Below are 23506 nucleotides of genomic sequence, written 5' to 3'. Positions count from 1 at the left end.
GGATCAATGTGAGGGAGAAGCTCTGCACCAGCAGGCTGCTGGAACCCTGCAGCAGGTTGCCCAGGCAGGTGGTTGAGGCTTCATCTCTGGAGAAATTCAAGGTCAGGCTGAGCAACCTGATCTGGTTGGAGGATGTCCCTGCTGGCTGCAGGGGCTTGGACTGGATGAGCTCTGGAGGTCCCTTCCAACCCAAACCATTCTGTGTCAGTTGATGGAGAACTCTAAGGACCCCCTGGAGCCTTCTCCTCTCCAGGCTGAGCACCCCCAGCTCCCTCAGCCTGGCTTCCCAGCAGAGCTGCTCCAGCCCTGGGATCATCTTTGTGGCCTCCTGTGGCCTCTCTGCAGCAGCTCTGTGTTCTTCCTGTAATGTTCTCCTCAGCCTCCTCTTCTCCTCACTGAACCCCCCCCCCAGCTCCCTCAGCTGCTTCTTCCCAGCCCTCTCCTCCAGACCCTTCCCCAGCTTGGTTGTCCTCCTCTGGACCTGCTCCAGCCTCTCAGTGTCCCTCTTGGAGTGAGAAGCCCAAAACTGGAAGGCAGGACTCCAGCACTGCCCCAGGATTCTTTGGTGTGAGGGTGCTGAGCCCTGGAGCAGGCTGCCCTGAGAGGTGGTGGAGAGATTTCAAACCTACCCCCCCGAGGCATTGTGCTCCTGCTGAGGGTGCCCTGCTGGAGCAGGAGGTTGGGCTGGGTGATCCCTTCCAGCCCCAGCATGCTGGGACTGTGGCAACCACAGCTCAGAGCACACAGTCAGGCCTGTGAGCATCAGGATAATTTCTTTTGGGGTGCTGGGCAGGAATTGTTTCCCCTCTGTCATCAGGCTGGCTGCAGGGCAGTGTGTTTGGAGCTTTGTGGCAGGCTCTGTGGTGCTCAGATGGAACAGCTCTGCCCTTGCAGTGTGACAGCTGGGGGGAAGCTGCTGCAGGCTGGGGTCTGCAGAGGGTCAGGGCCCTGGCAGTGCAGAGCATCCCTGGAAATGCTGATGGGGATGGATGGAGGAGGAGACCTTTGAATAGCTTGGGGAGCAGGAGGCAGAGGTCTGCTCTCAGCACACTTAACCTTCATCAAAGAGGGCATCAAACTACTTCAGGCAGTGCCTGCAGCTCCCTGGGAAGGAGCCAGGGCAGGTTCCCAGCTCCCCCCTGGCAGGTGGTGAGCTCTGAGGCAGGAGTGATGGATGCAGGGTTGCTGACCCTGCATGATTTATGCTCCTGGACAAATTCATGGTGCTGGTGCTCCTTGCCCCTCACTGTGTCCCACCAGCAGCAAGGCTCAGCTCTGGGATGAGCTGGGAGCTGTGCTGCTGGCGGGGGGACACACAGTAGGAGGCTTGCTGCAGAGGAGAACATCTTTTCTAGTTAACAAAGGGAGTGCTGAAGGGCCCTGCAGAGAGGATGTTTTCCTTGTCTGCCCCACAAATGGGAGATTTAGGGAGTCCTGGGGAGAACAAATTCAGGTGTGCCTTTGGGGCCTAGCAGCAGCATGAAAGTGACCCTTGGATAGAAAGGACAAATAGGTAATTCTGCAATGGAGCAGGGAGGCTGTGGATACCTCCTGCCTGGAGGTGTTGAGGGCCAGGCTGGATGAGGCCTTCAGCAGCCTGGGCTGGTGGGAGGTGTCCCTGCCCATGCCAGGGGGTTTCATGGAATCCCAGAAGGGCTCAGGCTGGAAGAGAGCTCAGAGCTCATCTCCTCCAACCTCCCCCCACCCCATGGGCAGGGACTCCTCTCAGCCAGACTCTGCTGCTTCCAGCCTGAGCCTTTCTGGGATCCAGCAAGTCGAATCTCTGAGCAGAAAAGGAAAGACAAGCCCCAACAGCAGATGGAGCCCCAAGCAATCTGTCAGCTCCCGTCAGCCAGGCACCACTTGGGCATCTCCAGTGCTGGGCACGACACAACAGGTGAGGGGAGAAGAGTTAAGAGAGTCCAAATGAGGAACTGAGCTGCCCAGAGAGGTTGTGGAGTCTCCTTCTCTGGACACTTTCCACCTGGCTGTGTTCTGTGTGCCCTGCTCTGGCAGGGGGCTGGACTGGGTGAGCTCCAGAGGTCCCTTGAAGCCTTACCACCCTCTGCTACTGTGTCTATGACCAACCACAAGCAGAGATCCATGGATGGCCATGGAGGGCTCTTCCAGCCAGAGACATTCTGTGTTTCTGTGCTCTCCTCTGAGCCTGGGAGCCCACCCTGGGTTGTTTCAAGGCCATTTTGGTATTTACTCACAGCTACTTCCATTTTCTTTTCCCCTGTCCACTTGGCAGCAATGCAGAACATTGGTTTTGTGAATGCCCCAAGCTCTACTCTGGAAAACTCTGCCAGTTTGCCAGCTGTGATGGAAACCCCTGTGGGAACGGTGCCACCTGTGTGCCAAAGTCCAGCAGAGATGCTGTCTGCCTCTGCCCATATGGAAGGGCTGGCATCCTCTGCACTGAGGGTAAGAACCAAGCCTCTGCACCACTGGCTGTGCTTCCTACCATTCAGAGAAGAGAGTCCAGCTGCATCCATGGCTGAGGCCAATGGGATGGGGTTCAACAAGGCCAAGGGCTGGGTCCTGCACCTGGGGCACAACAACCCCAGGAAGGCTCCAGGCTGGGGGCAGAGTGGCTGGAAAGTGCCCAGCAGGAAAGGCTCTGGGGGTGCTGGGTGCCAGCAGCTGGAGATGAGCCAGGGGGTGCCCAGGGGGGCAAGGAGGTCACCAGCAGCCTGGGCTGGAGCAGCAGTGGTGTGGGCAGCAGGAGCAGGGCAGGGATTGTGCCCCTGGGCTGGGCACTGGGGAGGGCACAGCTTGAGTGCTGGGTTCAGGTTTGGGCTCCTCACTGCCAGAAGGACATTGAGGGCTGGAGCAGGTCCAGAGAGGGCAACAGAGCTGGGGAAGGGTCTGGAGAAGAGGGCTGGGGAGGAGCAGCTGAGGGAGCTGGGGGTGTTGAGTGTGGAGGAGAGGAGGCTGAGGGAGACCTCCTTGCTCTCTGCAGCTCCCCAAGGGGAGGCTGCTGGGGGTTGGGCTCTGCTCCCTAGGCTCAGGTAACAGAAGGAGAGGCAGTGGTGGAGTCCCCATCCCTGGAGGTGTTCAAGAAATCTGTGGCCATGGCACTTGAGCAGCTGAGTTCTGAGGTCCCTTCCATCCTGGGGCACACTCTGAGCTCGCCTCTTCAGCACAGCCTCTCAGCGGTGCCTCAGAGGTTGGATTTCCTTTGCAGCCGAGAATTTGCTCTGGAGGCTGTCCGAGTCGCGCAGCCTGGCTGCTCCCCGCAGCAGTGTCCTCGGCAGTCCAGCAGAGGGCAGCAGAGGCCAGGACTGCATCACCCTGGGTGGAAACCTGGAAACGAGAGGGAGTGCGGTCAGGAGACAGCCCCCGAGTCATGGGAAGGGCTGGGGTGAAGGGACCATAACCACCATCCAGTTCCAACCCCCTGCCATGGGCAGGGACACCTCCCACCAACACAGGTTGCTGAGGTCTCCCCGAGTCTTCTCCAGGCTGAGCACCCCCAGCTCCCTCAGCCTGGCCTCACAGCAGAGCTGCTCCAGCCCTGGGAGCATCTTTGTGGCCTCCTCTGGACTCTCTCCAGCAGCTCTGTGTCCTTTTGGTGCTGGGGAGAGCAGAGCTGGAGGCAGGATTGGAGGTGAAGTCTGAGCAGAGCAGAGCCCAGGGGCAGAATCCCCTCTCCTGCCCTGCTGCCCACTCTCCTCTGGCTGCAGCCCAGCACACAGCTGCCTGCTGGGCTGCAGGAGGGCACTGCTGGCTCCTGGGGAGCTGCTCAGCACCCAGCACCTCCAGGTCTCATCTCTAGGGCTAAGTCTCTATTATTAAGCACCATTAACCATTATTTGGTATTATTAAGTTCTAAACCAGGCTGTTAAACAGAACTTCCACATCCTAGTTCAAGCTGTTGCCCTCATGCTGGATGTTGCTGTTGTTTCCCTGCAGTGATCTCCATCAGCCAGCCAAGCTTCAGTGGCACAGATGCCTTTGGCTACACCTCCTTCCTGGCCTACTCCACCATCCCCAACATCTCCTTGTCCCACGAGTTCCACCTCAAGTTCCAGCTGGCCAACCACCACTCAGCTCTGGAGGACAACCTGATCTTCTTCACTGGGCAGAAGGGTCAAGGTCAGTTCTGTTGGTGTGGCTTCCAGATCCTGACTGGACAGCTGAGGACACAGACAGCTGCTCCCTGAGCCTGCTCAAGGCTGGGGTTTAGAACCACACAGCCATGGAAGTGCTGAGGCTGGAAGGGACCTTAGAGACCATCATGCCCAGCCTCTCACCCAGAGCTCAGGATCCCACCACTGCCACTGAGCCACAGCCCTCAGCTGGACCACATCCACACCACATCCCCACATCTCTGAACACCCCCAGGGATGGGGACTCCACCACCCCTGGAGCACTTCTACCAACTGGAAGGCAGCTCTAAGGTCTCCCTGGAGCCTTCTCTTCTCCAGGCTGCACAGCCCCAACTTTCCCAGCCTGGTCCCACAGGGGAGGTTCTCCAGCCCTCTGATCACCTTCATGGCCTCCTCTGGAGCCTCTCCAGCAGCTCCAGGTCCCTCTTGTGCTGGGGGCCCCAGAGCTGGAGGCAGTGCTGCAGGTGGGGTCTGAGCAGAGCAGAGGGGCAGAATCCCCTCCCTGTGCTGCTGCTCTCCCTGCTCTGGATGCAGCTCAGCACACAGCTGGTGCTGTGCTGCCAGGGACCATTGCTGGCTCCTGGGGCCTTTGTCACCACCTGACACCCCCAAGGCCTTCTCCTGCAGGCTGTTCTCAGTCACTCCTCACCCAGCCTGGATCTAGGATTGCCCTGCCCCAGCTGCAGGACCTTGCCCTTGGCCTTGTTGAGCTGCATGAGGCTGGCTTGGTCCCAGCTCTGCAGCCTGTCCAGCTCCCTCAGGATGGATCCTTCCCTCCAGCATGGCAACCACACCACACAGCCTGGTGTCACCTGCAGACCTGCTGAGGCTGCCTCCATCGCTGTCTGTGTCACTGGCATCTTATGCATCAGCAGTTCCTCCATCCTGGCATGAGTCCTGGGGCCTGGAGTTATTTTGTTGTTCTTTGTCTCCCCAGGTCTGAATGGAGATGATTTCCTGGAGCTAGGGCTGAGGAAGGGCAGAGTGGTGTACAGCTACAACCTGGGTTCTGGCACAGCAACCATCACCAGTGAGCCTCTGGATCTGACACTGGACCTCCACGTGGTCCATCTGGGCAGGCACCTCCAAGAGGGATGGCTGAAGGTAAGAAATTATCTCTAGGATGCCTTTGAGATGGAATCACTAAGGTTGGGAAAGCTCTCTGAGATCACCCAGCCCAACCCCACCATGGCCACCAAACCCTGGCCCCAAGTGCCATGACCACAGCTTGCTGGAACACCTCCAGGGATGGGGACTCCACCACCTCCCTGGGCAGCCTCTGCCAGTCCCTGACCACTCTGGCAGCAAAGAGATCTTTCCTCCTCTCCAACCTAACCCTCCCCTGGGGCAACCTGAGGCCATTTCCAGGCCAGGCTCCATCCCCATCTCAGCCCTGAGAAGCTCTTCTCCCACTCTTCATGCCTCCATCCCTCTCTGCTGTGCTGCTGTGGAAGTTCAGAAACAACTTTTGTGTCCTCAGCAGGAGGTGCTGAGGGAGCTGAGCTGCCTCCTTGTGACCACAGGAAATGTCTCCTTGGCAGGTGGATGAGCAGGAGAACAGAACCAGCACTTCTCCTGGCAGGCTGCTTGGGCTCAATGTCTTCAGCCAGTTTTACCTAGGAGGCTATGGGGAGTACACTCCAGAGCTCCTGCCCAAGGGCTCCAGATTCCAGAGCAGCTTCGAAGGTAAGGCTGAGCTCAGCTCCTCCCCAGCATGCAGGAGGTGCTGGGTGTGCTGTGGGACCAAGAGTCAACACCACCTGGGGCCTCCTTGCTGAGACCCCTGTGGCTTCCCCATCCTCACTGAACCTCCCAAGGGCCACCAAGGAGCTCTGGAGCTGTTCCAACACCTTCAGTTGCTGCTCAGAGGGGAAGCTCTCCAGGACATCAGATCTTCTTCTCTGGCCCTGTCCCACAGCACCACTCCACAGTGACCTCCTTTGGCTTCAGCAAGACTAGAGGAGGTTGCCCAGGGAGGTGGTGGAGGCCTCAACCCCAGGAACTGGGGAGCCACAGCTGGGCACAACACTCCAGATGTGGCCTCAGCAGAGCAGAGTAGAGGGAGAGGAGAACCTCTCTTGACCTACTGCCCAGAGTCTCCTTGATGCTCCCCAGGGCGATCAAGTCCAACCATTCTCTACCTCTACCAACTCTGCCTGGGTAAAATCCCACCTTTAAAATGCACATTCCTAGGCCTGGGATTGGACTGGATGGGATGGGATTGGATGGGATGAATTTGCTTTGGGTGGGATTGAATTGGATGGGATTGGATTGGTTTGGTTTGGATTGGATAGAACTGGATGAGCATGGTTTGGAAGGGATGGGATTGGATTGGATTGGTGTGCTTTGGAAGGGATTGGATTGCATGGATAGGAATGGATTGGATTGGTGTGGTTTGGATGGGATTGGATTGCATGGATAGGAATGGATTGGATTGGTGTGGTTTGGATGGGATTGGATTGCATGGATAGGAATGGATTGGATTGGTGTGGTTTGGAAGGGATTGGATTGCATGGATAGGAATGGATTGGACTGGTGTGGTTTGGATGGGATTGGATTGCATGGATAGGAATGGATTGGATTGGTGTGGTTTGGAAGGGATTGGATTGCATGGATAGGAATGGATTGGATTGGTGTGGTTTGGAAGGGATTGGATTGCATAGATAGGAATGGATTGGATTGGTGTGGTTTGGATGGGATTGGATTGGATTGGTGTGGTTTGGATGGGATTGGATGGGCTGAAGTGTTTGGTGGGATCCCAAGGCAGCCATCCTTTCCTTGCTTTCACTGCCTGCCTGCTCTTCTCCTGATGCCAGGCCCTGTGGGAAGCCAGCACAGCTCTGCTGGAGCCCCTTCCCTGCGGGCTGCCGTTGCCATCCTGGCTGCTTTCCCTTTTCCTCCCTGCTCTCCTCTTCATTCATTGACTTTTCCTTTCCTTTCTGCCTCCGAGGTTGCATTTTTGAGGTGCAGGTCCGCAGCAGCAGGGAGCAGGAGTTCAGCTGGCCAGGGGCTCCGGCAGGGCAGCCCAGCTCTGGGCGCAGTGTGGGGCAGTGCAGGCACTCCCCGTGCAGCCTGATCAGATGCAGCAACGGCGGCCAGTGCAGAGAGAGAGGAGCCTCTGTGTAGTGAGTAGTGGAGCTGAGGGGCTGGGGACCACAGGCATGGCAGCAGCCAAGGGGGAAGGGGCTGGGGAGGAGCAGCTCAGGGAGCTGGGGATGTTCAGCCTGGAGAAGAAGAGGCTGAGGGAGACCTCACTGCTCTCTACAGCTCCCTGAGAGGAGGCTGCAGGGAGCTGGGGGTTGGGCTCTGCTCCCCAGTCTCAGGTGACAACAGAGGAAATGGCCTGGAATGTGCCAGGGGAGGGTTAGGTTGGAGCCTGGGGGCAATTCCCTTGCTGCAGCAGTGGTCAGGGACTGGTAGAGGCTGCCCAGGGGGGAGGCTGTGTCTGGTGCTGATGTTGGCTCCTCTGCTGTCCCTCCCCCTCCACAGCTGTGAGTGCCTCCCTGGCTGGAAAGGAGCCTTCTGCACAGAGGCAGTGTCCGTGTGTGACCCTGAGCATCACCCCCCACACCTCTGTCAGCAAGGGGGCACCTGTGTGCCACTGCCCAGCGGCTACAGCTGCCACTGCCCTCTGGGCACAGCTGGGGACTACTGCGAGCAAGGTAGGGCACAGAGAGCAGCACGGGTGAGGCTGGGAGAGGGCAGATGGAGACTGCAGAGGAGGAAGAAGTTCCTGACAGTGAGGGTGGGGAGACACTGGCACAGGCTGCCCAGGGAGGTGGTGGAGTCCCCATCCCTGGAGGTGTTCCAGAAACCTGTGACCATGGCACTGGGGGCCAGGGTTTAGTGGCCAGGGTGGGGTTGGGTTGCTGGTTGGAGTTGATCACTCAGCCAGGTCCCACAGCCCTTCCTGTTCCTCTCCAAACACCTTTCCAAGCCTTGGGTGCTGTGTTTCAGCTGTTTCCATCAGTGATGCATCCTTCAGAAGCAACCACTCCTCCTGGATGTCCTTTGCCCCCTTCTACATCCGCCACAGGACTCACATCCAACTCCAGTTTCAGCCTCTGGCTGCTGATGGGATCCTGTTCTACACAGCACAGCACCTGGGCTCTCGGGCAGGTAGGGATGGGGGCAGATCCTTGGTGTCAGACACCCACAGCGGCTCTGGGGGAGGAAAGGTGGCGATGAGTGTCCTGCATCTGGGCAGGAACAGCCCCAGCACTGGGACAGCTGGCAGGGAGTGACCTGCTGGGAAGCAGCTCCACAGGGAAGCACCTTGAGCAGCCAAGTTGAGGCCTTGAGCAGCAGATTTCCTCCCTGAGGGGGATCTGCTCAGAGCTGATAGATGCTTCAAAGGTGGAGGTGAGGAGGATGGGGCCGGGCTTGGTTCAGTGGTGCCCAGGGACAGGGCAAGGGGCACAAACTGGAGCATCAGAAATTCACCTGAACATGAGGAAGAACCTCTGTCACTGGAGGGGGCCAATTGTCCATCTCCTTTGGTGTGCCTTCACCTAATCCCCTCCAATCCAGCCAGAATTAGACTGCTCAGAATTAGACTACTCAAAGTATTCTTAGCAGGCAGCAGATGTGAAGGAGCTTTCTGCTGGGGATTAGTGCAGAGGGCCTTTTCCCTCCCCCAGTTATGCAAGTGTTAATGAGCTGATGGCCAAGATCAGAAGATTTTGGAGCTTTCCCTACAGTTCCTCTCTGTAGCACCCAATTAGAATGGGGATTTTTGTTCCCAGGCAATGTTTTTTCCTGTTAAAAGAAACAGGCTTGGACTGTGCAGCTCGTGAAGCAGTCACAGAATGACTTGGATGACTTGGATTGGGAGGGACCTTCAAGGTCATAGAATGGGTTGGGTTGGAAGGGGCCTTGGATCACCCAGCTCCACCTCCCTGCCATGGGCAGGGACACCTCCCACCACAGCACTCATTAGGCCTTGAGCACCTCCAGGGAGGGGTAGTGAGTGGCACAGTGACATCAGCCTGGCTTGTCCCCTGTGGAGGTGCTGCTCTGAGACCCTTTCTTCAGGGGAAAAAAGAGGCTTCCACTGCCACCTGTTCCCTTGGACATCTCTAGCAATGGGCTGGGTGAGGGCAGCCAGGCAGCCTCAGGCAGCTTGCAGATGGCACTAAGCTGGGTGGCAGTGGTGATCCGCTGGAGGGCAGGAAGGCTCTGCAGAGGGACCTGGCCAGGCCGCATCCATGGCTGAGGACAATGGGATGGGACTCAACAAGACCAAGGGCTGGGTCCTGCCCTTGAGCCACAACCACCCCAGGAAGGCTCCAGGCTGGGGGCAGAGGCTGGGAAGTGCCAGCAGAGAAGGCCCTGCCCTGAGAGGCTGAACTGCTCCGTGCTGGTGTTTTGCAGGAGACTTTCTGTGCATCTCTCTGCTGAAAGGCTTCGTGCAGCTGCGCTACAACCTGGGGGACAGGACCATCACCCTGCAGAGCCTCCAGCAGGTGCCCACGGCCGGGCACAGGTGGCACCTGCTGCAGGCAGGCAGGGTTGGCAACGAGGGCTACCTGCAGCTGGACAGCATCAATGTCAGCCAGGCGGCGCGGCCCGGGAGGAGGGCGCTGGACACACGGACGGAGTTCTTTGTGGGAGGGGTGTCCTCCCCACACCTCGTCCACCCCCTGGCAGCTGGAGGGGGCCCCTCGGGCTTCAGCGGCTGCCTGCGGGAGGCCGTCGTCAACGGCAGGGAGCTGCTGCTGACGGCTGCCGGGGCCAGCGGCGGGGCCAACGTGGGCGACTGCGACGGCACCGCCTGCGGCTACGGCGTCTGCGGGAACCGGGGCACCTGCCTGCCGCGGCCCTCCGGCTTCTCCTGCGCCTGCCCCCTGCCCTGGGCAGGCAGCACCTGCCGGCAGCACCTCCTCTGCGCACACACCATGTGCGGGCCGCAGGCGGTCTGCCTCCCTCGGCCCGCCGCCGCCTCCTACGTCTGCCTCTGCTCCCTGGGCTGGGCGGGGAGGTTCTGCCGCAGCAGAGTCTCCTTCTTCATAGCAGAGTTTGTCGGTGGCTCCTACATCAAGTACAGAGACCCTCTCTACCCCCGCAGGGACCTGCGGCACAGCCGCATCTCCCTCAACTTCAGCACCAGCCAAGCCGAGGGCCTGCTGGCCTGGATGGGGGAAGGCCAGGACGAGGACGATGACTTCCTGGCCATCGGCCTGGCCGGGGGAAGGCTGAAGGTGGTGGTGAACCTCGGGGAGAGGATCTCCGTCCCTCTGGTGGACAGGCAGCAGCCCACCTGCAGCGACCGAAGGTGGCACGTGGTCACCGTCCTGCAAAACCAGACCTGCATCAAGGTGTACCTGGACGAGGAGCTGGTGGTCTTCGAAGACATCGACCCCCGCAGGACGTACACCGCGCTCAACTACGGCGGCGTCTGCTACCTGGGGGGCTTTGAGCTGGGCAGGGAGGTCAGCGAGGTCACCAGAGGGCTCTTCCACAAGGACTTTGTTGGCAAGGTGAAGGACGTGGTGCTCTTCCAGGACTCCAGGAAGATCCAGCTGATGAAAGCAGAAGGGTTCAACGTTCACAGAGGGAACCAGGGAAAGTAGTGGGGAAGCGGTGAAGAGCCCTTTAGAACAGGTAAAGGGCACAGGTCCAGAAATCCATTCAGCCCCCAAGCAGGGGGCAGCCAAGCCATGGGGTGCTGTGAGAGACTAATAAGTTTGTCTCTCTCGGTGTACTCAACAAAGATAAAATCACTTGCTGTTTGCCCAGACAATATGTATTGGGCAGAGCCACTAAGGACTCTTGGAAGGTGCAAACATAACATTGCTCACTGGGCCACAGCTGGCCTACAACAGTGACCCAGCCATTCACGCCTTCAGGGCAAGACAATCTCCACCCATCAAGTACCCTGGGCAGGGGGAAGGAATGTGGGGGGATTGTCTGAATGGAGACAGGGGAGACGCAGATTCCCCGCCCCCCATCCAAAATCTTGCCCAAACACACAGCAATACACAGAACCTAAGGATTATTTCCTGCCCCTGGAATTCCTGAGGGACAATATTTGAATACATACCTAAGGACTAAAAACTGTATAAAAGACTAGAGCAACTACTGGTTTGTAGAGAGAAGCAGAGGAGAAAAAGGGGGAGAAAAACGGAGATGAAGGAAAACACAGGAGACGGAGCATGCCGCTGAGAAGGGAAAGCCGGGACAATGCTGCTCCGGAGAAAAGAGGTTGCCCAGAGGACCACAGCTCTTCTCCAGCCAAAGCCTCAGCACCCTTTCTCTACAGATCCAGGCTGCCCAGAGGAGCCTCAGCACCGTTCCCGTAACAACCCAACATCTCCCCAGAGGACCACAGCTCCAGCCAAAGCCTCAGCACCCTTTCTCTACAGATCCAGGCTGCCCAGAAGACCACAGCTCCTCTCCAGCCAAAGCCTCAGCACTGTTTCTCTACAAACCCAACATCTCCTGCAGCACCTTTCCTCCACAGACTCAAACTGTCTTGGGGGGGATGAGGGGTGTGGTAATGTAATTCCTTTCCTCTTCTCTCTCTCTTCTCTCTCTCCCTCTCTCTTTTCTCCCTCTCCCCTTCTTATGTCCACTTTATTTATGTAATAAACAGTCTAGCTGTTGATACTTTGGCCTTGTTTGTGCCTCTCATTTCACAACACGGGAATATTTAAAAGAGCTGTGTCTCTGGACTGAGACATTTAATGTCTCCAGACCTTGACAAGTGTGCAACAGATGTGGTGGGAGAAGGCCTGGAGACTTTGGGTATGAAAAAGGCATTTTGATGGCCGGAGAATTGGAGTTACTAGGGGGGCGAATAAAGGATTTAGATGGGTGAGACTTTTGAGTATTAAAACAACACAAATGGGTTTGACTGGGTGGAAATTCTGAATCGTTACAATCGGTGCAAAACAAACCAAAAAGGGATTCCTAGAGCTGGCCTCCCCTTCCTGGCTCGCTGCTGGCTGCGGCCAGCTGCCTGCCGCGGGTCCCTCTTGAGGTTAATGAAGGGAGAGGCTTTAGAGGTGGTGGCAGGGGCACCCTCAGAGCAGCCTGCTGCAAGGTTGTTCTCATTGGGTTTTCTCCCTGTGCTGGAGGAGGAGGAGGAGGAGGGGAAGCTGGAACTTGTGGTCCTTCTGACTTCCTGGGCAGCAGTGTCTTTGTCAGGCAGCTGCCTCTTTGGGTCGTTCTCCTTAGCCTCTTCAGTGTCTCTGTTCTGAGCAGAGAGAGTAGCTAAAAACGCATCCATGGAGACATCTGGAGGCCTACAGCAGGGGCACCCAGGGCAGGGCACACAGGAACACAGCCAGGAGGGTTTGGAAAGGCTCTGGAGAAGGAGATTCCACAACCTCTCTGGACAGCCTGCTCCGGGCCTCAGCACCTTCCCAGGGACAAAGCTTTTCCCCTGCTGTTCCTGTGGCACCTCCTCTGCTCCAGCTTGCCCCCAGTGCCCCTTGTGCTGTGCTTGGACATCCCTGAGCAGAGCCTGGCTCCAGCCCTGCACTTCTTTATCACCAGCTATGAGGGCAGCCCTCAGGTTCCTCAGCTCCAAGCCCCAGCTCCCTCAGCCTGGCCTCACAGTCAGATGTTCCACTGCCTGCAGCAGCTCTGTGGCTCTGGGACAGACTCTCTCCAGCAGTTTCCTGAGCTCCTTCTTGAGCTGAGGGGCCCAGAACTGGCCACAAGATTCCAGATGCGGCCTCAACAAGGTAGAGCAGAGGGGGAGGAGAACCTCTCTGGACCTGCTCACCACCCCCCCTACTCCACCCCAGGCTGCCCTTGGCCTTCTTGGCCACCAGGGCACGTTGCCGGCTCAGGGGCATCCTGCTGGCCACCAGCACCCCCAGGTCCCTCTCCCTCCCTCCAGCAGCTCAGTGCTGTGCCAGCACAGCTCCCACTCCCAAGCCTGCACTTACCAGGCCCATCAAAAGGCACCAGGTGATGTGGGACTTTGTCAGAGGAGCCCAGGGGGATGAGGTACAAATCCTTCACCTGCTTCATGTTGTTGGCAGCCACACCGTAACGCTTCCTGCTGCTGAAGTAGGCGAAGAGCAAGGCGTAGGAGATCTGATCCTCCTCGGTCACAGGGGTGAAGCGAACCACACAGATCTCCTGGGGCAGGGACAAGGCACAGTGCTGACTGCAGGCATTCATCCATGCACAGACTGACTTGCAAGGCACCTTCACCATCACCCAGTCCCCACAGCCTGCCATGGGCAAGGACACTTCCTACTGCACAGCTGACTGCAGTTGGCTACAGGTGCTGCTTGTTGCCCCACAAGCAGTATAAAGGGGGAGGTTTGGGAGGGAGGGGCAGCTTCTGCCGGGGCTCCTCCTCAGCCTGGTCCTGAGGACTGCCTGCCTGGGTGCTATGCTTGTTGCCCATTGGTGCTGTGAGTATCACTGTCTAGACTGTACCTTGATGTTGGTCTTCGTTTGGGGAGTTCCTTCAATCCCTTTTCCCTCCCCCATGTGGGGCTTCTCTCCTGCCCCCTACTCTGCTGGGGAGGGGTTGTCAGGGGCTGAAGCAAGGGCTGAAGCTCAGCCCCAGGCACAGGCTCAATGCAGACACTGCGAGCCCGGGGCCGTGTTTATAGCTCAGCTGCCCTGGGATGCAGAGCAGGGAGGGTGGCCAAGCCGCTGTGCCCTTAGCAGTTCCAGGGGCACTTGGAGCTGCCCGGCGGGTGCTGGGGGGGGCGGGGGGGGGGTGGAGAAGGAAGCCCCAGGGCAGCTCGGTGGTAGAACTGCTGCCCCTCGTGTCCCATTCCCTCCCGGTGCCATAGGAGCAGAGGGCAGCAGCTACTCCCCCAGCCCTGTGCCGCCTTTGGCCCCGGGTGCTGCCGCTTGATGTTAGTTGTGTGCTCGGCCCCCCCGGCTTTGTGCTCTCAGCAGCCCCAGGCTGGGGAGAGGCCGCAGGAATCGGTGCCTGTGGGGGTGACAGGCAGTGAGGCACCGGCTCCCGTCCCCGGGGAACGTGGCTGCGGTGCCACAGGGGCAGCGGCTCCGACCCTCTGTGTAGGGAAGCTCCAAAGCCTCGGGGGAAAGAGCTGCTGGAGCACAGTTGGTAAATCAGCTCTCAAGAGGCAAAGGCCCTGAGGGGAGGGCACAGGGCTTAGCAGCTCGGGAGCAGAGAGCTTCCCCAAGGCAGCTTGCAGCCAGGCTGGAAGGAAGAACATTGCCCTGGGGCCGAATGATTTGCACCGGGACAAGGGAGAGGGGAGGGTCACAGTTTGTGTTCTGTCCCCTTGGGGAGCTGAGAATCTGTCCCTGCCTGGCCCGGGAGGAGAGGAAGAGTTTCCCTGTAACTGTTGCCCTTTTCTTCTGCAGGCAGAGCAGTGTGGGCATCAGGGCAAGAGAGGGGCTGCTGCCCCTGGACTCTGCCCTGCTGAGCGCCGCCCCCCCTGCAATCCTGCCTCCAGGTCTGGTGTCCCCAGCAGGAGGAGGACACAGAGCTGCTGGAGTGAGTCCAGAGGAGGCCACAACGGTGATCCCAGGGCTGGAGCAGCTGTCCTGCGAGGCCAGGCTGAGGGAGCTGGGGCTGCTCAGCCTGGAGAAGACTCTGGGAGACCCCGCAGCTGCCTGCCAGTCCCTGAAGGGCTGCTGCAGGAAGGCTGCAGGGAGACTTTTCCTTTTCCCCCACTCTGTTGTGAGCTGGAAGTAGAGCAGCACGACTGTGAGGCTGACAGAGGCTCCACACTGGAGGAGCTCAGGATCAGGCTCAGCTTGGAGCTGCTCTGGACCTAACTCTGTAAACTGTTTTGCTGCTCTTGTGTGTCTGACTGTTTTTTTTTACACTTTGTGGTTCGAGGGGGGGAAGGGGTTGGGCTCCTGCCTCCACCAGCAGGGCCGGGCTTTAGGCGTCCAGGGTCAGTCTTGCACCTGGCTGGCCTTGCATGGGCTAGTGCTGGGCTTGCGCCCCTGAGGGCTGTGCTGGGCTATGGCTGGGCTTCATCTCTGAGGGTGGTGCTGGGTTGGTCTACTGCTGGCCTTGTGCCTCTGAGGTCTGGGCTGGTACTGGGCTTGCGTCTCTGAGGGCTGGGCTATGCTGTGTTGCTGTTGGGTTTGTGCCACTGAGGGCTGTGCTGGGCTGGGGCTGGCCTTCTGCCTCTGAGGATGTAGCTGTGCTGAGCAAGGGCTGGGCTTGTGCCTCTGAGGGTTGGGCAGGTGCTGGGGTTGTGCTTCTGAGGGCTTGGGCTGGTGCTGGGTTGGGCTTGCGCCTCGGCTTGCTGGGCTGGGTTGGGCTTGCGCCTCGGCTAGCTGGGCTGGGTTGGGCTTGCGCCTCTGATTGCTGGGGTAGGTTGGGCTAGTGCCTCGGCTTGCTGGGCTGGGCTGGGCTTGCGCTCTCTGCTTGCTGGGCTGGGTTGGGCTTGCGCTCTCTGCTTGCTGGGGTGGGTTGGACTTGCGCCTCTGCTTGCTGATGTGGGCTGGGCTTGCGCCTTTGCTTGCCGGGCTGGGTTGGGCTTGCGCCTCTGCTTAGCGGGCTGGGTTGGGCTTGAGCCTCTGCTTGCTGGGCTGGGTTGGGCTTGAGCCTCTGCTTGCTGGGGTGGGTTGGACTTGCGCCTCTGCTTGCTGGGCTGGGTTGGGCTAGCGCCTCTGATTGCTGATGTGGGCTGGACTTGCGCCTCTGCTTAGCGGGCTGGGTTGGGTTTGCGCCTCTGATGGCAGGGGTGGGCTGGACTTGCGCCTCTGCTTAGCGGGCTGGGCTGGGCTTGCGCCTCTGCTTAGCGGGCTGGGCTGGGCTTGCGCCTCTGCTTAGCGGGCTGGGCTGGGCTTGCGCCTCTGCTTAGCGGGCTGGGCTGGGCTGGGCTTGCGCCTCTGCTTAGCGGGCTGGGCTGGGCTGGGCTTGCGCCTCTGCTTAGCGGGCTGGGTTGGGCTGGGCTTGCGCCTCTGCTTAGCGGGCTGGGTTGGGCTGGGCTTGCGCCTCTGCTTGCTGGGCTGGGTTGGGCTTGCGCCTCTGCTTGCTGGGGTGGGTTGGGCTTGCGCCTCTGCTTGCTGGGCTGGGCTTGCGCCTCTGCTTGCTGGTGTGGGTTGGGCTTGCGCCTCTGCTTGCTGGGGTGGGTTGGACTTGCGCCTCTGCTTAGGGGGCTGGGTTGGGCTGGGCTTGCGCCTCTGCTTGATGGGCTGGGTTGGACTTGCACCTCTACCTAGCGGGCTGGGCTGGGTTGGACTTGCGCCTCTGCTTGCTGGGCTGGGTTGGGCTTGCGCCTCTGCTGGGGTGGGCTGGACTTGCGCCTCTGCTTGATGGGCTGGGTTGGGCTTGCGCCGCTGCTTGCTGGGCTGGGTTGGACTTGTGCCTCGGCTCGCTGGGGTGGGTTGGGCTTGCGCCTCCGCTTAGAGGGCTGGGTTGGACTTGCGCCTCGGCTCGCTGGGCTGGGCTGGACTTGCGCCTCGGCTCGCTGGGCTGGGCTGGGCTTGCGCCTCGGCTTGCTGGGCTGGGTTGGGCTTGCGCCTCGGCTTGCTGGGGTGGGTTGGGCTTGCGCCTCTGCTTAGCGGGCTGGGTTGGGCTTGTGTCTCTGCTTAGCGGGCTGGGTTGGGCTTGCGTCTCTGATTGCTGGGGTGGGCTGGACTTGCGCCTCTGCTTGCTGGGGTGGGCTGGGCTTGCGCCTCGGCTCGCTGGGGAGGGTTAGGCTTGCGCCTCTGCTTAGCGGGCTGGGCTGGATATGCCCCTCTGATTGCTGGGGTGGGCTGGACTTGCGCCTCTGCTTAGCGGGCTGGGTTGGGCTTGCGCCTCTGCTTGCTGGGCTGGGTTGGGCTTGCGCCTCTGCTTAGCGGGCTGGGTTGGGCTTGCGCCTCTGCTTGCTGGGCTGGGTTGGGCTTGCGCCTCTGCTTGCTGGGCTGGGTTGGGCTTGCGCCTCTGCTTGCTGGGGTGGGTTGGGCTTGCGCCTCTGCTTGCTGGGGTGGGTTGGGCTTGCGCCTCTGCTTGCTGGGCTGGGTTGGGCTTGCGCCTCTGCTTGCTGGGGTGGGTTGGACTTGCGCCTCTGCTTGCTGGGCTGGGTTGGGCTTGCGCCTCCGCTTGCTGGGCTGGGTTGGGCTTGCGCCTCCGCTTGCTGGGCTGGGTTGGGCTTGCGCCTCCGCTTGCTGGGCTGGGTTGGGCTTGTGTCTCTGCTTAGCGGGCTGGGTTGGGCTTGCGTCTCTGATTGCTGGGGTGGGCTGGACTTGCGCCTCTGCTTGCTGGGGTGGGCTGGGCTTGCGCCTCGGCTCGCTGGGGAGGGTTAGGCTTGCGCCTCTGCTTAGCGGGCTGGGCTGGATATGCCCCTCTGATTGCTGGGGTGGGCTGGACTTGCGCCTCTGCTTAGCGGGCTGGGTTGGGCTTGCGCCTCTGCTTGCTGGGCTGGGTTGGGCTTGCGCCTCTGCTTGCTGGGCTGGGTTGGGCTTGCGCCTCTGCTTGCTGGGGTGGGTTGGGCTTGCGCCTCTGCTTGCTGGGGTGGGTTGGGCTTGCGCCTCTGCTTGCTGGGCTGGGTTGGGCTTGCGCCTCTGCTTGCTGGGGTGGGTTGGACTTGCGCCTCTGCTTGCTGGGCTGGGTTGGGCTTGCGCCTCCGCTTGCTGGGCTGGGTTGGGCTTGCGCCTCCGCTTGCTGGGCTGGGTTGGACTTGCGCCTCCGCTTGCTGGGCTGGGTTGGGCTTGCGCCTCTGCTTGCTGGGGTGGGTTGGGCTTGCGCCTCGGCTTGCTGGGGTGGGTTGGGCTTGCGCCTCTGCTTGCTGGGCTGGGTTGGACTTGCGCCTCCGCTTGCTGGGCTGGGCTGGGCTTGCGCCTCTGCTTAGCAGGCTGGGTTGGGCTTGCGCCTCTGCTTGCTGGGCTGGGTTGGGCTTGCGCCTCTGCTTGCTGGGCTGGGCTTGCACCTCTGCTTGCTGGGCTGGGTTGGACTTGCGCCTCTGCTTGCTGGGCTGGGTTGGACTTGTGCCTCGGCTTGCTGGGCTGGGTTGGACTTGTGCCTCTGCTTGCTGGGCTGGGTTGGGCTTGCGCCTCTGCTTGCTGGGCTGGGTTGGACTTGCGCCTCCGCTTGCTGGGCTGGGCTGGGCTTGCGCCTCTGCTTAGCAGGCTGGGTTGGGCTTGCGCCTCTGCTTGCTGGGCTGGGTTGGGCTTGCGCCTCTGCTTGCTGGGCTGGGCTTGCACCTCTGCTTGCTGGGGTGGGTTGGACTTGCGCCTCGGCTTGCTGGGCTGGGTTGGGCTTGCGCCTCTGCTTGCTGGGCTGGGTTGGGCTTGCGCCTCCGCTTGCTGGGCTGGGTTGGGCTTGCGCCTCCGCTTGCTGGGCTGGGTTGGACTTGCGCCTCGGCTTGCTGGGCTGGGTTGGGCTTGCGCCTCTGCTTGCTGGGCTGGGTTGGGCTTGCGCCTCTGCTTGCTGGGCTGGGTTGGACTTGCGCCTCTGCTTGCTGGGCTGGGTTGGACTTGCGCCTCTGCTTGCTGGGCTGGGTTGGACTTGCGCCTCTGCTTGCTGGGCTGGGTTGGACTTGCGCCTCTGCTTAGTGGGGTGGGTTGGACTTGCGCCTCTGCTTGCTGGGGTGGGCTGGGCTTGCGCCTCGGCTCGCTGGGGAGGGTTAGGCTTGCGCCTCTGCTTGCTGGGCTGGGTTGGACTTGCGCCTCTGCTTGCTGGGCTGGGTTGGACTTGCGCCTCTGATTGCTGGGGTGGGTTGGACTTGCGCCTCTGATTGCTGGGGTGGGTTGGACTTGCGCCTCCGCTTAGCGGGCTGGGTTGGGCTTGCGCCTCTGCTTGCTGGGGTGGGTTGGACTTGCGCCTCGGCTTGCTGGGGTGGGTTGGGCTTGCGCCTCGGCTTGCTGGGCTGGGTTGGACTTGCGCCTCTGCTTGCTGGGCTGGGTTGGACTTGTGCCTCGGCTTGCTGGGCTGGGTTGGGCTTGCGCCTCTGCTTGCTGGGCTGGGTTGGACTTGCGCCTCCGCTTGCTGGGCTGGGCTGGGCTTGCGCCTCTGCTTAGCAGGCTGGGTTGGGCTTGCGCCTCTGCTTGCTGGGCTGGGTTGGGCTTGCGCCTCCGCTTGCTGGGCTGGGTTGGACTTGCGCCTCCGCTTGCTGGGCTGGGCTGGGCTTGCGCCTCTGCTTAGCAGGCTGGGTTGGGCTTGCGCCTCTGCTTGCTGGGCTGGGTTGGGCTTGCGCCTCTGCTTGCTGGGCTGGGCTTGCACCTCTGCTTGCTGGGCTGGGTTGGACTTGCGCCTCGGCTTGCTGGGCTGGGTTGGGCTTGCGCCTCTGCTTGCTGGGCTGGGTTGGGCTTGCGCCTCCGCTTGCTGGGCTGGGTTGGACTTGCGCCTCTGCTTGCTGGGCTGGGTTGGACTTGCGCCTCGGCTTGCTGGGCTGGGTTGGGCTTGCGCCTCTGCTTGCTTGGCTGGGTTGGACTTGCGCCTCTGCTTGCTGGGCTGGGTTGGACTTGCGCCTCTGCTTGCTGGGCTGGGTTGGACTTGCGCCTCTGCTTGCTGGGCTGGGTTGGGCTTGCGCCTCTGCTTAGTGGGGTGGGTTGGACTTGCGCCTCTGCTTAGTGGGGTGGGTTGGACTTGCGCCTCTGCTTGCTGGGCTGGGTTGGACTTGCGCCTCTGCTTGCTGGGGTGGGTTGGGCTTGCGCCTCGGCTTGCTGGGCTGGGTTGGACTTGCGCCTCCGCTTGCTGGGCTGGGCTGGGCTTGCGCCTCGGCTTGCTGGGCTGGGCTGGGCTTGCGCCTCTGCTTGCTGGGCTGGGTTGGACTTGCGCCTCTGATTGCTGGGCTGGGTTGGGCTGGGCTTGCGCCTCTGCTTGCTGGGCTGGGTTGGACTTGTGCCTCGGCTTGCTGGGCTGGGCTGGGCTTGCGCCTCTGCTTGCTGGGCTGGGTTGGACTTGCGCCTCTGCTTGCTGGGCTGGGTTGGACTTGCGCCTCTGCTTAGAGGGGTGGGCTGGACTTGCGCCTCTGATTGCTGGGGTGGGCTGGACTTCCGCCTCTGATTGCTGGGGTGGGCTGGACTTGCGCCTCTGCTTGCTGGGGTGGGCTGGACTTGCGCCTCTGCTTGCTGGGGTGGGCTGGACTTGCCCCTCTGCTTGCTGGGGTGGGCTGGACTTGCCCCTCTGATTGCTGGGGTGGGCTGGACTTGCGCCTCTGCTTGCTGGGGTGGGCTGGACTTGCGCCTCGGCTCGCTGGGCTGGGTTGGGCTTGCGCCTCTGCTTGCTGGGCTGGGTTGGACTTGCGCCTCTGCTTGCTGGGCTGGGCTTGCACCTCTGATTGCTGGGGTGGGCTGGACTTGCACCTCTGATTGCTGGGGCGGGTGACCGCAAATCTGGCACGGTGCTAAATTCCCACGAACGCAAATATTCCGCGTACGCAAATTCCCGCGAACGCAAATCTGGCACGGTGCCAAATTCCCGCGAACGCAAATATTCCGCGTACGCAAATTCCCGCGAACGCAAATCTGGCACGGTGCCAAATTCCCGCGAACGCAAATCTGGCGCCGTGCCAAATTCCCGCGAACGCAAATATTCCGCGTACGCAAATTCCCGCGAACGCAAATCTGGCACCGTGCCAAATTCCCGCGAACGCAAATCTGGCGCCGTGCCAAATTCCCGCGAACGCAAATCTGGCACGGTGCCAAATTCCCGCGAATTCAAATCTGGCACGGTGCCAAATTTTCAGTGTTTGGGAATTTCTGTGTGCTCAAATTTACTGCATGTGTATTGGTGTGTCTACGCAAATGACCTTGTATCTTCTATGGGTGTGTTCGCCCAGGGCAGATTATCTCTTATTCCTAGTTTCTCCACAGATATATCGTGGAATATCTGTGAATCCTGTGGAATTTCTCAGGTTCTCTGGTAATCCCTGGACCTGGTCAGTTGAAAATCCCCCCCACCCCCCCAAATGTAACTCATCAGCCCCTCTCTGGTTAAAGCAAAAGGATGATTTATTTACAAGCACAGTTACAGGCTCCAGGGGCATGCAAGGAGGAGCTGCAAACATAGAACAGTTACAATAGCTACCCACAATTACAATTAATGAACAGCACAAGAGCCCCCACAGACACCTCTTCCAAGGCATTTCCTCAGCTGCCAATACTTTCCCCCAACATAGCAGCAGCAGTCCCTTGTCCCTCTCTTCAGAATCTCTTCTCTTCCAGCTGGCAGCAGCAACTCTCAGTTTGTACACCTGAAGTTACCACAGTGGGAAGGACATGGCATATCTGAGAACACCTGGGAATAACAAGGACTATCTTAGGATAAGAGGGAACACCTGCAGATGATAGGGAGCATTGAGGCAAGGGGTTGCTTTCAAACCTCCACCCTTTCATTCAGAGGCATGAGTTCAGTCCAGCCCAGCCCAGCCCAGCAAGGCGCAATCCCAACCCAGCCCAGCCAGGCACGAGCCCAGCGCAAGCCCAGCCCTAGCCCAGCACAGCCACACCCTCAGAGGCACAAGCCCAGCCCTAGCCCCGCCCTCAGAGGTGCAAGCCCAGCCCTTGCCCAGCACAGCTGCACCCTCAGAGGCATAAGCCAAGGCCAGCCCTCAGAAACACAAGTCCTGCCCAGTCCAGCCCCCGGAGATGCGAGTCCAGCCCAGCCCTCCAAGGCGCAAGCCCAGCGAGGCACGAGCCCAGCACCAGCCCAAGCACAGCCCTCAGAGGTGCAAACCCAGCCCAGCACAGCCCTCAGAGGCGCAAGCCCAGCACAGGTCAGCCCAACCCTTAGAGGCACAAGCCCAGCACCAGCCTACCCCAAGCACAGCCCTCAGAGGTGCAAACCTAGCCCAGCCCTCAGAAGCACAAGCCCAGCACAAGCCCAGCCCTAGCCCAGCACCACCCAACCCTCAGAAGCACAAGCCCAGCCCTCATAGGCACAAGCCCAGTGGTATCCCAGTGCAGCCACACCCTCAGAGGCACAAGCCCAGCCCTAGTCTGGCACAGCCCTCAGAGGCGCAAGCCCAGCACCCACCCAGCACAGGCCAGCCCAGCCCTCAGAGGCACAAGCCCAGCCCTAGCCCAGCACAGCCACACCCTCAGAGGCATAAGCCTAGCCCAGCCCAGCCCTCAGAGGCACAAACCCAGCCCCAGCCCAGCCCTCAGGGCACAAGCCCAGCCCTAGGCACAGCCCTCATAGGTACAAGCCCAGCAGTAGCCCAGTGCAGCCACACCCTCAGAGGCACAAGCCCAGCACAGCCCAACCCTCAGCAGCACAAGCCAAGCACCAACCCAGCCCTGAGAGGCGCAAGCCAAGCACCCACCCAGCACAGCCCAGCCCAGCCCTCAGAGGCACAAGGCCAGCACCAGCCCAGCCCTCAGACATGAAGCCCAGCCTCGCGGGCACAAGCCCAGCATAGCCCTGCCCCTGCAAGGCCAGCCAGATGCAACTGACCCTGGCTGCCTAAAGCCCGGCCCTGCTGGTGGAGGCAGGAGCCCAACCCCTTCCCCCCCTCGAACCACAAAGTGTAAAAAAACAGTCAGACACACAAGAGCAGCAAAACAGTTTACAGAGTTAGGTCCAGAGCAGCTCCAAGCTGAGCCTGATCCTGAGCTCCTCCAGTGTGGAGCCTCTGTCAGCCTCACAGTCGTGCTGCTCTACTTCCAGCTCACAACAGAGTGGGGGAAAAGGAAAAGTCTCCCTGCAGCCTTCCTGCAGCAGCCCTTCAGGGAGTGGCAGGCAGCTGCGGGGTCTCCCAGAGTCTTCTCCAGGCTGAGCAGCCCCAGCTCCCTCAGCCTGGCCTCACAGCACAGCTGCTCCAGCCCTGGGATCACCGTTGTGGCCTCCTCTGGACTCGCTCCAGCAGCTCTGTGTCCTCCTCCTGCTGGGGACACCAGACCTGGAGGCAGGATTGCAGGGGGGGCGGCGCTCAGCAGGGCAGAGTCCAGGGGCAGCAGCCCCTCTCTTGCCCTGATGCCCACACTGCTCTGCCTGCAGAAGAAAAGGGCAACAGTTACAGGGAAACTCTTCCTCTCCTCCCGGGCCAGGCAGGGACAGATTCTCAGCTCCCCAAGGGGACAGAACACAAACTGTGACCCTCCCCTCTCCCTTGTCCCGGTGCAAATCATTCGGCCCCAGGGCAATGTTCTTCCTTCCAGCCTGGCTGCAAGCTGCCTTGGGGAAGCTCTCTGCTCCCGAGCTGCTAAGCCCTGTGCCCTCCCCTCAGGGCCTTTGCCTCTTGAGAGCTGATTTACCAACTGTGCTCCAGCAGCTCTTTCCCCCGAGGCTTTGGAGCTTCCCTACACAGAGGGTCGGAGCCGCTGCCCCTGTGGCACCGCAGCCACGTTCCCCGGGGACGGGAGCCGGTGCCTCACTGCCTGTCACCCCCACAGGCACCGATTCCTGCGGCCTCTCCCCAGCCTGGGGCTGTTGAGAGCACAAAGCCGGGGGGGCCGAGCACACAACTAACATCAAGCGGCAGCACCCGGGGCCAAAGGCGGCACAGGGCTGGGGGAGCAGCTGCTGCCCTCTGCTCCTATGGCACCGGGAGGGAATG

The 23506-nt window shown here is 60.6% G+C and overlaps 1 protein-coding gene across 1 annotated transcript in view; it reads left to right on the top strand.

The window, feature by feature from the left end:
* Positions 1–11683, top strand: part of EYS (eyes shut homolog) — a 162670-nt gene extending 150987 nt beyond the window's left edge. The window contains 8 exon segments of the mRNA XM_068153724.1: positions 2255–2427; positions 3919–4101; positions 5053–5219; positions 5657–5801; positions 7066–7240; positions 7605–7777; positions 8073–8234; positions 9489–11683. Of these exon segments, the coding sequence (XP_068009825.1) occupies positions 2255–2427; positions 3919–4101; positions 5053–5219; positions 5657–5801; positions 7066–7240; positions 7605–7777; positions 8073–8234; positions 9489–10687 (2377 nt within the window). The 3' untranslated portion in view covers positions 10688–11683.
* The last annotated feature ends 11823 nt before the right edge of the window (positions 11684–23506 follow it).

This window comes from Melanerpes formicivorus, unplaced genomic scaffold (genome assembly GCF_026170545.1).
Source record: "Melanerpes formicivorus ecotype bairdi unplaced genomic scaffold, bMelFor1.0.p_v2 SCAF_26, whole genome shotgun sequence".
Classification (NCBI taxonomy): Eukaryota; Metazoa; Chordata; class Aves; order Piciformes; family Picidae; genus Melanerpes; species Melanerpes formicivorus.
This window is presented reverse-complemented; position numbering and strand designations above follow the sequence as displayed.